At 37.0% G+C, this 15,049-nt stretch overlaps 1 protein-coding gene and 1 long non-coding RNA gene across 2 annotated transcripts in view; both read left to right on the forward strand.

Annotated features, from left to right (window-relative positions):
- The first annotated feature begins 9,862 nt into the window (after positions 1–9,862).
- Positions 9,863–11,547, forward strand: LOC149774851 (uncharacterized). The gene is made up of 2 exons (XM_089944662.1): positions 9,863–10,307; positions 11,492–11,547. The coding sequence occupies exons 1-2, from the start codon at positions 9,863–9,865 to the stop codon at positions 11,545–11,547; spliced, it is 501 nt and encodes a 166-aa protein (XP_089800788.1).
- Positions 11,548–13,625: 2,078 nt separating this feature from the next.
- Positions 13,626–15,049, forward strand: part of LOC149774852 (uncharacterized) — a 46,941-nt gene continuing 45,517 nt past the window's right edge. Inside the window, exon 1 of the long non-coding RNA XR_016416701.1 lies at positions 13,626–13,785. This is a non-coding gene — a long non-coding RNA (uncharacterized LOC149774852). The remainder of the gene's footprint in view (positions 13,786–15,049) is intronic.

The raw sequence follows: 15,049 nt of genomic DNA on the forward strand, positions 1-15,049 counted from the left end.
GGAATATGTTTTGATCTCTACTCACGCTACTTGTTACTTTAAATTGCTCTGACAGTTCTGTTCACAAGTTCAAAAAATGTCACTGACTTCCGTTACACGAGTCAGCACCTGGCATTTCCTTTCATTACAAGATACCATATTCATAATACCCTGTGGATAAACACATTTCCCTATCGGTACTCTCACTAATTTGAACCGGTCTGCCAAATCTTGATATCAATCAGGTGTTAACTTGGATGTTTAATTACTAAATAAATAACACTACACAGAAATCTGGTTCTTTGCACATCCTTGCTGTTTTTCCCATATTATACTCTAGAAAAGAATGAAATACCATGGAAAAACAGGAACAAGCCTGGAAAACAGCGTAGAAAAGAAATCATTTGCAAAATTGATCATACAAACCCCAGACATTGTGTATTGAAAATGCTGTACATACTGGAAAACTATGGTCAGTTTGGATTTAACATTTTGCAGCATGTAAAACACTGGTAAAGTATGCAAAAGTTGGACTTAGAAATATTCAGATATATTTCAACATGGAAACCCATGGAAAAGAACTTAGTATCTTTTTGAGATTGGCACTAAGTATTAGTTTTCATTTCCCAAATGATTAGGGTTAGCAATGCAGAAACACCTCAACAATTATCATGAACTTCTCATAAACTGCACATTTAAAACTTGTTAACAATATATGTAAATATCGTTGATTTTGAAATCTCGTCTGTGCAGTTTACTAAACCTTGTCAGCCAAGGAAAAACTAATCAAATTTTGAAATGTGCAGATTTCGGACTTTGATTTCAATGAGACACATGATACATATGTTTCAAGTTGTATTTTCTCACTTAGGTTTTCCACATGAGCAATTTGGACTTAAATATTCTGTGCAATGTTGGATATCTCGCATGACATCCAGACTCATGTCAAATAGACATTTCGCTGGAATACAATATTACTTAAAGACAAGATTCTAACGTTTAAGTGTCCAATCAGCACAGTGTATTCAATGAATCGTAAACAGTAGTATAAAAAAAAACTAAATATTTAAACAAATTCAAGTAGAAAATTTACCAGAAACACTTTTATGTTAACCACGCCCTCAATTAAATTAATGAAGATTATTTTTTTTATTTCCAATAAGTCCATCTGTTACATTTAATATTATCATATTGATACATGTTCTGTAGCAATAATAAAAATAGCAATAAACTCTATACTACTAGAATTAAGATAATACAATTTATTTTAATTTTATTTCCTGTATTATACATTTTCATATAATATCAATACTTAAATAATGAGTACCTTTACAGAAGTGGGCGTCAACCATTATTTATAAAAGGTCCATTTTTCTGAATCTTTGGCCCTTATCATAACGCATATCATACCTATCCCAGTTATTAGTGTTGATGCAAATAATTTAAAATAGTATCATTAAGCTGAAAGTGATTATTAGTATTGTTAGTAGTAGTAGTAGTAGTATCTGCTTCCAGAAGAAAATAGTTATTTTGACACTAACTACAAACTTTAAATCGTGTATAATTTTTGCTTTCTTTGAGAGAAACCAATCCCATTCTGACAGCATTCTATAAAGAATTAAGTTTGCCTAAATAAATAATAAAATCATGCATGATATTATGAGCGATTTTATTCAACAGAGGCCGAGTTCGGTATCGAGATCTTAACGATCGTTATTTCCCTTGTTTACAGTTTTTGAGACTGGTTTACAAACCTCGAAATGTATGCACAATATATTTCAGGAACTACCATGACAGCCTTGCTTTTAAATTTTCGAATCTTAGGTCTCACTGGATAGTTTCGGATTTGACACCTCCCTAATTTCTAAGGTAGAAGGCATGAACCTAATTATCATAAGCCTAGCATTTATAAATTCACACAGAAGCTAAATCTGTAGTGTGGTTTAGATTTACTTTGAGTTAGGCTTGAAAATGGGTTGGCTTGTTGGTGACTGCCTGTTAAGTTAAGACTGCATTGGAGATCAAATGCATAACTTGGTCTGCAAATGAACAGCCGACTTGGCACATGCATTTATGCATGTCGGCTAAAGAGGTAAATACCTAAAAATATAGATGGTTGAAGGGTGATGAAAAGTATGCTAATCTGTTATAGTACTAATAAAAGTTATCCATCCAAAAGGCACATATTGATTCTTTTAGCTGCCTTATCACAGGAAAATATTCAAAATAGCTCCTTACTGTCAAAAATGAATGTAAAATAGAGAGTAGGTGGCAGTGTTAACTGAATATAAAAGCCACCAGTTGTAATAGGAATTAGCCTGATTGAAACACTCAAACTGTCACATGCATGCGTTCTACATAAATCTTTAATTTTTTTTTTGCACCTTCCGTGTATATGTATTCTCATTTTTCTGCAATAGGTCATTGTTGGATGGAAATTCACCAGATAAACTGTCCAGTGAGACCTTAACCACTACAATTTAGCTCGTTAATTTGCCAGTAGTATCAATACATGTGCAGCAACTGATCCTACAACCTCAGAAATAATTTACAATTACAGAGATATCATGTTGTTGAGTAGAATCAAGACAGCAATACATTTTCTTGGTTTACGGAACTTAAGTTTGGAAGCTGTATGACCTATATATATATATATATATATATATATATATATATATATATATATATATATATATATATATATATATATATATATATATATATATATATATATATGTGTGTGTGTGTGTGTGTGTGTGTGTGTGTGTGCTGCTGAGCAGTTTTCACGTACGATTTAATACGAAAGATGATGTTTTGTAATCTTTCTTCAAGTAATCACTGAGATGTTACATTTGCGGATCGTTATTATTTATGGCTGCACCTGCCATATGCAGTTCTTGATGCATGGTTGTCAGTTACAGACAACAGATTGACGCAACTAGCAAACTGCATGCAAGCTTGTTAATCTCATTTCCATTTTCTTCTCACATGTCAAATTTGGCAATTCTTCATAGATCATTGCATCTACATTTTATAATTTTTTAAACAAGATTGAAGTCATTATATTTCAACGTATCAAGTAAGTAACTTTTCATTGATTCGTTTTATTTACAGATATAGCCTAACGTACCAATTGTAGCACATGTAGTCCTTGCAAAATGAATGATACAGCTAAAATTTAGGAGTTCTTTAAAGGATCATCATGAATAACACTCAGAGAAGTTTCTAAAACTTATGAAGTGATTTTCAACATTTTATCAGCATGATCACTGTTTCTCGAACAACATACACCCAGGGCGTTGAGCTATTAGACTTTTGTTTTTATGAAAAATGTTCATCATTTTCCAGCTAAATATTACAGATTTTACGAAGACAATATTACAGGATTTTCGATGTAATATTCTATAGTTTTCCAAGCTAGAATTGTCCACGGTTTACCATTTAGACTTTTCCAGGGTTTTCCATCCTGTCCTGGATAGAGCCTGAAATATCAATCCACATACGCCATAGTTTTCAATGCATGCTGGAATTTATTCAGGATTTTCCATGACAATATTCCATGCTTTTCAAGCCTACCATGGACAAAGTCTGGAATATTAGTCCAAATACTCCATAGTTTTCCATGCTTTTCTTTGGTTTTTCCTGGAATACCATGGCAAATTTACAGCCGGGAATGGAAATGTTAACTAAACTAGAAGGAATTGTTTACAGTGGCATTATTTGATAATCGAATATAGTGTTGCAACTGTACACTCGTAAGATCACAATTTTAAGGTAACTAAACAATATAGATTATAACTGCCTGACCCCACCTCCCTATCCCTCTCTTTGTGTCTCTGACTCTGTCTCTCATATAAAGGTATATTTTATTTTATCACAAAGTGGAAGAAGAAGAATGTGCTAAAATATCTGCCTTTCTCATGGTTATCCATTTTCTAACCATTTTAGTTTTTGCACATATATTTAATCAAATTTTAAATATGTATATTACTAGTGCATGCTGCTTTAGTGCAATGACATCTGATGCAAGTTAATTTAATACTGACGAGCATATACATATTTTAAATCCTTCTTAATGTTGGGTCCTGTATTTTTTCGTACACTATCTCTTCCTCAACATGAAATAAGTTTCTACACATTATTATTTGTACATTTGGAGATTTTGTTTTGGATACGAAAAGTTAATTACATAATCTAGATTTAAGTCAATTCAGAATATAAGACGAAGCCCAGATTTTCTGGTACAAAAAAGTATTGACATAGAGGCAGGCATAGATGGTAAGCCAATATTCCAAGTTTTATTAAAATTTAGATAAGATAAATGGTCTCCTGAGTGGTAACAAGCTCATCTTATCAGATGCAAAATCATTTCATTAATATTTGTACAAATATAAAACTATGGGAGACCTTGATCCCAAATTAAGTCAAAATTCCTAGTCTGATCAAAATCATGTCAGGAATACCAAATACTTAACCCTAATTTTCAAATGAACTTAGCGTTGTCTAGGAATACAGTGGAGAACATGATTGATATGACAACGCAGAGGATCCTAAATTTAAAGTACAGACATGATATATATCCTTTCTTATTTGAGATCTCTGACCATACTGAAACAAAACTTTTGGGTGAAAACTTAACCAGCTGCATTGAACGTTTCTGTAGGAATCGGTCAGGAAGCATGGATGCAGCAGGGTACAATTTCCTGATTGTAAAGTCCAATTATAATAGCCATCCCTTTCAGGTCTTAGGACTTAGGGCACCTTTAAGATTTACGACTATGAACATGTCCATCAAATGAATGATATCTATCTCTTGCCTATGCTAAAACAGGTGTGACGCACAAAAATACTGGATAATTGCTTTGATGGTTTGTCTTACTTTTCTTTCTTGTAGCACTGACCACAAATAAGTTTAGAATGTTGTTATTTGTACAATCAGTTTAACTAATGCAGATATAAATAAGTCACATATTTCCTATATTCCTGCTTTTTACACCCAGGTGAAATCAACACAGCCTGATATAAGTTAATAGGTCAAAGTCTACAAAATGAATACCTCGTGATACAATATGCATTAGACATGATGGCTTGAAGGCTATTTACATTCATGCAGCCTTATTTATTTAAGTATATGCCTGTCACGTTCTGTGAGAAAATTTGCTAACAATTCCTGCCTCATGTTTAAAAATGTCTTCTGATAGAATTTGTAATTCCAAATACTTCGGGTAATGTCAATACGTGTTATATAATATTACGACTTTAAACCAATTCGGAAACAACGAAACTACCTGTCGATGAATTAGCCATTGCGTTACGGTCAAATTCGCGGTTGCTTAAAAAAAGAACCTTGTCGCGGGGTGATAAACTGTTTGTTTTGCCATCAGCCATTGATGTCACTGGTCGGCTTAGACGCAGAGACCAGACAGACTGTAGTGTGAACTTAAACCCCTCTATTGTGTATTGTACCATTTCTTTTTACATCAACTTCTGAACGGTCACAGTACTGGTTCGCGTTTTGAAATTAACATTTTCTTTTTATCTCACTTAAACATTTTAACATAAACACTCACACTCACATTCACATCAGTAGCCTCGGAAGTGTTACAGTGTTGAGTGGCATGGTTATTTGTTCTTTTTCAAACTTGTGAATCTGGGGTTTATATGGAGTAAAGACGCTAAAGTTCAATGAACCTCAAGGATAAACATCTATTCTGTCTGTCTATTGATGCACGTATTAACTTAAGAAAAAATACGACCGCTATAACACAAAGATATACGGCAAGCATGATTGAAATGAAAACAATAACAGCTAACTGCAGTAACGGGATCTTTTCCTTCACGTCCGCGTAATTCAGAATTCCAATCCTCTTTCAAGACAAACTTGGTCATTATCATTCTGATTCATTCGCAACGAAGATAGCAACGAGAACACATCAATGAAGCTAGCGATGGAACAATTATTCCCAAGCACAATCACTGAACACAACAAAAGACTTAGGTTTTTTAACTGCATCAGGCTGGAGCATAAGAGCGCAACAAAATCGAACCAATCTGCTCTTAATTTGGGAGAAAGAAAAAAAGAGAAGAAAAAGGAAAATGGCCCACGAGTCGTCGTAGAGGGGGGAACAATACGACAAATGCGAGCAATCCTTGCAAGTAGTAAGCAGCCCACCGGTTTCGACTCAACAAATCAACAACCAGCTAACGACTGAGTCAATACAACAACATGTTGCTGTGCAACCCAAAACTACAATACAGTAAACGTATGCACAATAGCAGGATAAAGCAACTTCAGCAAGGCAGAAGGATAACATATACAGTTGCAGGTGACTTGGAAATAGCAACATCTTCCATTGACTGTCAAGGAGAAGAACAAGGACAAGAAACAAACAAATCGGAAGACGAGGAAAGCCAAGAAGAAATAGAAGGAGTTAAGGAAGAAGAAGAAGAACACCAAAACATCGAATGCAATAAAGAAAAGGGTCTGAAATAGGCAATGTAAAGCGTTAAGAAAGCAGGCCACTTTATTACCGCGGTTAAATACCTTGCCTGGCAAAATCTAGAGGTTTATAAACCTAGACCAGCACAGTGGCATTATGGAATAATAGTACTTTCCACATTCTACGAGAACGCTTACAGTCACTATCCAATCTGGCAACTTGTCCAAGCTGCGGAATATTTAGCTGAAGTCCATGGATATTCATTCCCAAATATCACCGGGAGAGATCAGCGCAGCGCACTGAAACACTAGACTGCAGAAGATCACACGGGCACCTTCCAGCCATAAAAACAGCCCTTCTAAGGGCTCATATTGCCCTTTTTAATTTAAGGGATTGCATTTTGGCTAGCAAACTCAACTCGATAAAACCAACACACTAGTTTGATCCTTTTACCCACCGCTTTAAATGTAAAACATACCAAACATTCAACACCTAATAGAGACCAGAATTGTATTATTGTCGCTTAGACGTTTACAATACAGAAATTCATAGGGCATTATATAGGTACACTATGTACTAGAAATATTAGATCTACTAAAAATAGGAAACTTCTACAACTCTTTGGATTTGAACAATTGCATTGGTGGCTTATACAGTATTGGGATTTTTTTTATTGTACAATAGTAAAACTGGATTTGATTTGAAATGATAATACATCATGGCCTTTTGGTGCTGCTAGTGTGCTGTGCTTGGTGTATGGAGCTACAAAACTAAATCGGATTGAAATCGGAAAATTTGGCTTAATACATTTACGTGCAATAACATGCTGAATCGTTGTGTGATTTTTACTTGCTGACAACTAAAACGGATTGAAAATTGAAAAACTTGGCTTGTACTTTAAGCGGGAGCACCAGGTTTGTAACCCTAATCTGATTGGCAGTTGAATGATTTGGTTGATTTTCTAACTTGCTGGAAACTAAATCGGATCAAACATTGAAAAACTGGGCTTATACTTTTATGCGAAAGAACCAGGTTTGTAAACCCAAGTCTGATTGGTAGTTGAATCTTTTGGCTGATTTACTAGTTTACTGAAAACTAAACCGATTGAAAATTGGAAAATCTTGGCTAGCACTTTACGCGGGAGAACCTGGTTTGTAAACCCGAATCTGATTGGTAGTTGAACCCTTTGTTTGACTTTCTTAACTGTATGATATCCAGTGTTAACTATAGAATATTAACTGAACTTACAAACGCTTTTATTAGTTGGTGGATTGAAAGTATTGTTTAGGTTTGTGCGCCTTTTCCTGGATACCTTTCCTGCTTTGCCACTTCCAGACATTAATTAAACAGTGCGACAATCGCACATAAACGCGTGATTGTAGCGGCTCTATTCCTACAACCCAGATTAATTCAATATCCTGTACATCGGGAATTAACAAGTCACAAAAGCACTTGTTTTGCGTTGGCGACTATAATTTTATTTCATTCATTCATTGACAAACTTGGTATTCTTTTGTAGGGCTTGAAATAAGGACACTGAACAAACTTAAACTATTCTTTATTTATAGTAACATAGACTAATCAACGCTGAGTAAGACTTGTTCGTTGGTCCTATTAATGAAGATTACTATACAACGTCATGAAGCTTTTCCTTCCATCTTACTTTCGTATATATCGTCATTAATAGTTGAACCTAATATTATTTTTTCTATTTTAAGTTAAATATAATTCTCGTGGACTTAATTGAACTTGTGGTATATATGGACAAGTCATCCAGTCTTGCACGGGAAGGTAGATGCTTTCGCCCTCCACGAGTCTTCCAGATATGGATTACTAGTGTAATGTTAACACGGTATCACTGGGCGGAAGAACTACGTTTTCGTGACCAACGCGAGCAAAGCAGGGTACAGGAAATCGGCTGTGGTCAGGCATGAAGAGGGTTGGGTTCTGCCAGGCGGCAGCTGCCCTAGACATGCCAAACAATAAAAGACAACCAGTACCTATCTCATACCTGCTCAATCATCTCCTGGTCCAACAAGGGGCGCGCTTCCGTCGTGCACTAGGGCGGAGGTGGAAAGTATATGACTGGTGCTTAGAGCAGCAAGATTCGTGTCAGGAACAACATCACCATTGACACCTGGATTTTGAGAACACTGAGAGCAACAGGAACGCTTGAGGAGCTTACATATGAAATGAACAGATACCAATAGAACATCCAAGAAGATTGGAGAAACAACTACTCTGGAAGGCCACAATCTGTACTTCAGTGGCAGAGAAGACAAACATGATCAGGGATTTGGGCTCCTTGTACACAAGGACAGCGTGAATGCTGTCATAGGATGTCGGCCAGTCTCGAGCCGTCTCATCACCGTCCGCCTCAGGGCAACTCCATTCAACATCACCATAATACAGGCATACGCCCCAAACATCAGACTATGATGACGCGGATGTGGAAGACTTCTACGACCAGCAACAAGGAGATGTGGATAAAACACCAAAGAAAGACATTGTGGTTGTAAAAGGCGATTGGAATGCCAAAATAGGCGAGGACGCTTGCATGAACTGTAAAGGAACATGTGGGCGTTGCTGCAATGAACAGATAAACAAGAGAGTACTGAGGCTCCTGGAATTCGCTAGCTACACGACTTTATGCTGGCAAACACCTTCGGTCTACCAAAGGTATCCAGACGATCGACATGTCACAGCCTAAGCGGAGACCATCACACTTAGTCCCACTACATCATGATAAATAGGCGCGTACAGTCAAGTGTAACCATCGCCAACACTAGAAGCTTTATCGGATCAGACATATGAAATGAAAATGATGATGTGGGGATGATAACCTTCAGGCTACATGTAAAGAAGGTCAAGAGAGCCATACAAGAACACAATTTGATCTTGAGAAACTGAAGATGACATCGTCAAGTCAAGAAGGCCTTGGTCACAGCTGAGGTCCTGAACCTTTGTGACAAGAGAAGGTAACTGAAGAAGAAAAAGAACGAGATAGAAGGGTCAGAGCAGTACAAGGCAGTGAGACGGGAAGTCAAGAAAAACATGAAAAAGCAAACAAGAACTGGATAGAAGAACAGTAGAAGGACATTGAGGGAAACTTGTAAAGGAACAACAGCAGGAAAGCATACCAACTGGTCCAAGTTCTAACGAGCACAAACCAACGGCGGATTACCTCCTTATAGGACAAAGTCGGATAATGCCTCACAGAAGAAAACGATATTCTGGAAAGATGGACAAAGCACTGCTCAGAGCTTTACAACCACGATCCACAATAGATCCAGAGGTACTGAACGTCCATCCAGCAACTAGCAATGACAAAACACCCTATCCTACGTGAATAAGAAGAAGCCGCAGTGAGATCGCTGAAAAAGAGGAAGTCAGCAGGAGTGGACAACGTCCCAGCAGAACTGATCGAAGCTGGGGGAGAAGCAATGATTTGCGCCCTCACAAACATCTGCAACAAGATCTGGCAAACAGGAGTATGGCCATCAGCGTGGACCCAATCACTGATCATCACCCTTCCCAAGAAATGCAACTTGCAACAGTGTCAGAACCACCGTACACTCAGTCTTATAAGAGATCCAAGTAAAGTCATGTTAAGGATAGTGCTGAACAGGCTAAAGCCACAGGCTGAAAGATCATTGCCGAGGATCAGGCAAGATTCAGAGCAGATCTTCAACCTCTGGATATTGGATGATAAGTACCTCCAACACCAACACGATCTGTACCACGTCTTCGTTTCTTTCAAGAAGGCATATGACAGAGTAGGGCATGCAGCCTTGTGGGCGACCATGCGACTGTATAACATCAATGCCAACCTCATCTCAGTACTAGAGCACCTCCATGACAAGGCCACCAGTGCAGTATACTTCAACGGTAGCATAGGGGACTGGTTCAAAACGACAGTCGTTATGAGAAAAGGCTGTTTGCTCTCTCCCACACTATTCAACATAGTTTTGGGGTGAATCATGGCAGACGCGCTTGAAAAGCATGAAGGGACGGTCAGCATCAATAGTAGACCAATTCCAACTGACGCTTTGCCGACGACATTGATGGACTAGCAGGAAATGAGCCAGAATTAGCTGACTTCGTATAGAGCCTCGACAAAACCTCTGCAGCTTACGGCATGGGAATCAGTGCAGAGAAGACCAACATGATGACCAACAACACCAAAGGCATCATCACTGACATCAGGGTCCAAGGTACGAAGTTAGAAACAGTCCACAGCTTCAAGTATTTGGGGGCAACGGTAACATATTAAGATCAAAGCCTGGAGTACTCTCCAGGATTGCACAGACAACAGCAGCGCGCTGACAAAAATGAAGCCCATCTGGAACCACAAAAGCATAGCACTCAGACCAGACTAATTACTCATTGTTGAGCTCCAATTGTCATGGACCATGACATCTGACTTAGAGAAAAGGATACTGGTCACAGAGATGAGATGTTTCCGAAAGATCCTCGACGTCACATACAAAGACCATGTCACCAATAAAAAAAATACAGCAAAGGATAAAACAAGACATTGGACCTTACGATGACCTCCTCATGACAGTGGAATAACGTAAACTGCAGTGGTATAGGCATGTCTCGCGATCATCAAGACTTGCCAAGACAATCCCAAAAGATAAAAGAGAGGCAGGCAAAGGAAGAGGTGGGAATATAACATTCGAGAGTGGATTGGCTTGACACTGAGCGACTCACTAAGAAAGACGGAAAATCGAGAGAAATGGAGGAAGTTGGTTGTTCGGTCTTGTGCGGTGCCCCAACGGTCTACTTGACTAGGAGGCTGATGATGATGATAATGTGTGCATGTCATTGTCCAGAAAATGGATTTTTTCAATGTGTGTGGTGCCGAACTCGGTTCTTTGTATGTAAGAATCCCTGGTCATAACGTGAATTGAGCAGGATGCATTTTATGAACATAGCCATATTCTATGGCCCATCAACATATTTCAGAATACTTAAAAACTGTTTACTGTCCATACTATCGCACAAGTAAGATTTTAATCATTCTTTCCCTTAATTATATATTTACACAGATTTTTGTTCTTTTCCAGGCTACCAATTAAAAACAAAGACATCAGATATATTTGAATTTTATGTCGGTAGTTAGCTTTTTGTGTGCAGGAGATCCTTACAAAATAGAGGTATCAACACAGACACGTACGTGTGTATGTACTTATGCAAATATATAATATTTATTTCAGTTTACGCAAAATTGCCGACATAACAGTAAAATGCTTGAAGTCTTGCAGCTACCGTTTGTTGTCAAAATTATCAATATTATGTTAGTAATTCTGCCAGTATACTATAGTTACAGAACTGAATCTGTACAAAGGTAGATAACTATTTTCGTATTGGTTCGCTGCTGCTTCATACAAATTATTTTGGAAAACTTTTTTTCAAGGGGACCGTAAAAAGGAAGACTCTGTAGTACCATATTTTGGGTCCATATCTTCTACCTATACTCATCCAATAAGTATGACTTCCATTTCATCAATAAGAGGACATTGTATATACTTTGAAATCTTACTCAAACCTTAATGCGATGATATAGCAGACCCATGTCTACTCTCTGGACTCACCTAGCAAGCAAAATGTTCTAATTACTATAATATGACCTGGGGTAAGATTGATATTCATTAATTCTGATAGCAGGTTCTTGTACAGTACTTTGATTCATACACAAACTTTACGTCTATTCTATAGCAGAGTCCCTCAATTCATCGTCTTATTAACACACTGTTTCAATCGCAAAGAATTTGCATACCAGTCTGTCATAAATGCTGTCATTGTTTCGAACTGACACACAAAGGTTAGTCTTTTTTACAGTTACCCTGCCTTTGGTCCTTGTCCATCCTTAGATGCATACAGTAAGCAAGAGTTCTTTTAATTCCTATCCATGTCTCTGCAAAATACAGAATGAGGGGACTATTATATAGCAGCCTACTTTTTGCCATTGTCCGCTGCTTTCTCCGTGCCCAATTAAGAGAATCAAAGGGTCTGAAGGCCGAAATTGAGTATCTCGTTTTACATACTGTTTTTTTTTGGATTGTATATATATATATATATATATATATATATATATATATATATATATATATATACGAAACGTATGAAATCACCGTTAGACATTTTTTGTAAGAGCCTACCTTAGGTCCTTGTCCTCTATCTCTACTCATCTAATAATCACCACTTTCTACTAAAACCTTTCATTGGTTCCTGTACATGCTTTGGATCATATAGAAGCGTTAGGACTATTCTAAACCAGCCTACCTTAGATCATTATCCTCTACCTGCACTGATTGAAGGCATAGCTTTAATTACTCTTATACAACATTTTCTTTCATTTCTTTTTAATGCCAACTCAGTCCTTTGTGAAGTGTTTTATTCTTGGGGAATTATAAAAGAAGAAGAAAAAAATACAATTCTGAAAGAAGTTATTTTAAGTCATTCGAGAAATCGGTTATAAAGTGGTAAGTATAAATCTACTAGTTTTCTTAATTTGAGAAATACCATATTACAGTTAAAATGTATAATCGATGTTGATATTATGAAACTTTATCAGTCTTTATGATATTCGCCGATCTTTTTTTAAAGACATAAAAGCTAAATCATAAGAGCAAGTATCAATGTAATCGATACTTTTGTTACTGGTCCACATAACAAGCTACCAATATTTTCATCAGATAACAACGTGTATTGCACATGGTGATTATCGATCAAGGCTTAATAATCCAGTACACTATAAGAATTTATTATGCAGAATGTGCCATGTTGAATGGTTAAGGGATAGAAACATCCGGTGATACTGTTAAAAGCATTGTATTTAATCAGCAACGTTTGAAAATACGTACCGTCAAACTGGACTTAGGGAAAAAAATGAAATAAAAGCTGTCTATAGCAAATTCTGTGACTTAGAGTATACTTTCTTATTACAAAAACAAAGAAAGATATTGCCAAAACATGCGTTAAAACGATTATAAGCAGAAACATAAATAATGCTTATTTATGTGGCGTAACATTTCTCGACTGACACATATTTGTATGGAGAATATGGTTTAGGTTGCTCACAATGGTAAAAAAGATTAAAGCGGTTTTACAATTTGGAGCAATGTTAGAAATAAGATCAAGTAACCAGTCTGCATTGATCAGTGCACCACATGACTATTCATTTAGTCATTAGTTACATGTCCACACAGACATACCACCAGTCCTTATTATCTACCGTCAGCCAATTTTACCTCTTTCAAGTTATTTAATCATGAAAAGTGATCAATAACACCGATTCTGCTGCTGTTCAATATCTGACCTACAGCTAAGTTGTAGACGTTTGGTTTCGCTAAGAAAGGTAAGAACTGTATAATTCAGTCGTGGTACAATCTCGTCATAACACGCTTTAAGAAAGACATGGCGGCTTCGCGGTAAGTAATTTTATACTGTGTACATCTATAGTCATTGTAAGTTTTGGGACAATATATTTGTCTCATTCTCAATCAGATGAATATTTTCCATTCCTAGCGAAATAATTGTAATTTTAAAGATCAAAACATGCAAAAGATCGCCTTGCAAACACCAAGAAATATTGCAGAAGTAAGCAATATATTTGTTCTTGTATTGGACAGTTTTCTAATTCAATCCGATTGTTTCAAATTTCCTACTTTCATCGGCTTCAGGCTCCATATCAAAAGACTTATAAAAATCCTGGTGCAAATTCCCACTGATCCTTATACAATATTTCAGACATTCGAGTTTTATTGGTGTGTCGGGTCAGAGTATATACCAAATCAAAACCGCATAATTTATCATTAGCAGAATATGGTAGTCGATTTTTCTTGTTGTTGTGGGGTTTAACGCCATTTTTCAGCACGATAGGCTATACATGGCGGCCAATATTAATGGTGGAGGAAGAACCCGGAAAACCCCGGAAAGAACCACCGACCCACGACAAGCTACTGGCAAGCTTTCTCACATGCCCACATTGGCTGAATCTTAGACTCGAACCGCCGCAGACAGAGGTGAGATGGCAGTGATCCGTAACGAAGAGCGCTTTAGACCACTCGGCCACGGTAGTCGATTTAGAACGGGGGCTAGCAGAATGATATATTTAACCCATCGTATATCTTATCAATCGTGTTACACAGCACATGAAAGTGCTAATTTGTATAGCTACTATGTAAGTAGTTAAAGTGTGGTTATGAGCACTCGTACTCGGATTTATATTCTTCTTTGGGAATTTAACAATATTTCCAGTTTATAGCCCCATGTTGGAATTTAATATTTGAGATTTGTTTTTCCCTGTGGGACTTTAGTGTTATAGGAGTCACTATTTCACCCCATGGTAATTTAACACTACGCTTTGATAACTCTCGATCCCGATCCAGGCTCGATAATGTCAACCGTTTTAACAACTGAGTATTGGAACTGCAAGTCACGTTTTCAGTTGGACAAATGACATTTTAAGCAGATCGAGTGTCGTGTAAAGTGTAAGATGAGTGGAATGGATGTAAGCTAGTGAAAAAGTCCTAGGTCCCTTGCCCATCATGACAAGTAGGTAGCTGAATATTGTTCAAGTCTCACAGATGGGAATTTAACATTACAGATGTCACTGTAGC

Source organism: Sinohyriopsis cumingii, unplaced genomic scaffold, assembly GCF_028554795.1.
Source record: "Sinohyriopsis cumingii isolate HCF-2022 unplaced genomic scaffold, ASM2855479v2 utg000127l, whole genome shotgun sequence".
Classification (NCBI taxonomy): domain Eukaryota; kingdom Metazoa; phylum Mollusca; class Bivalvia; order Unionida; family Unionidae; genus Sinohyriopsis; species Sinohyriopsis cumingii.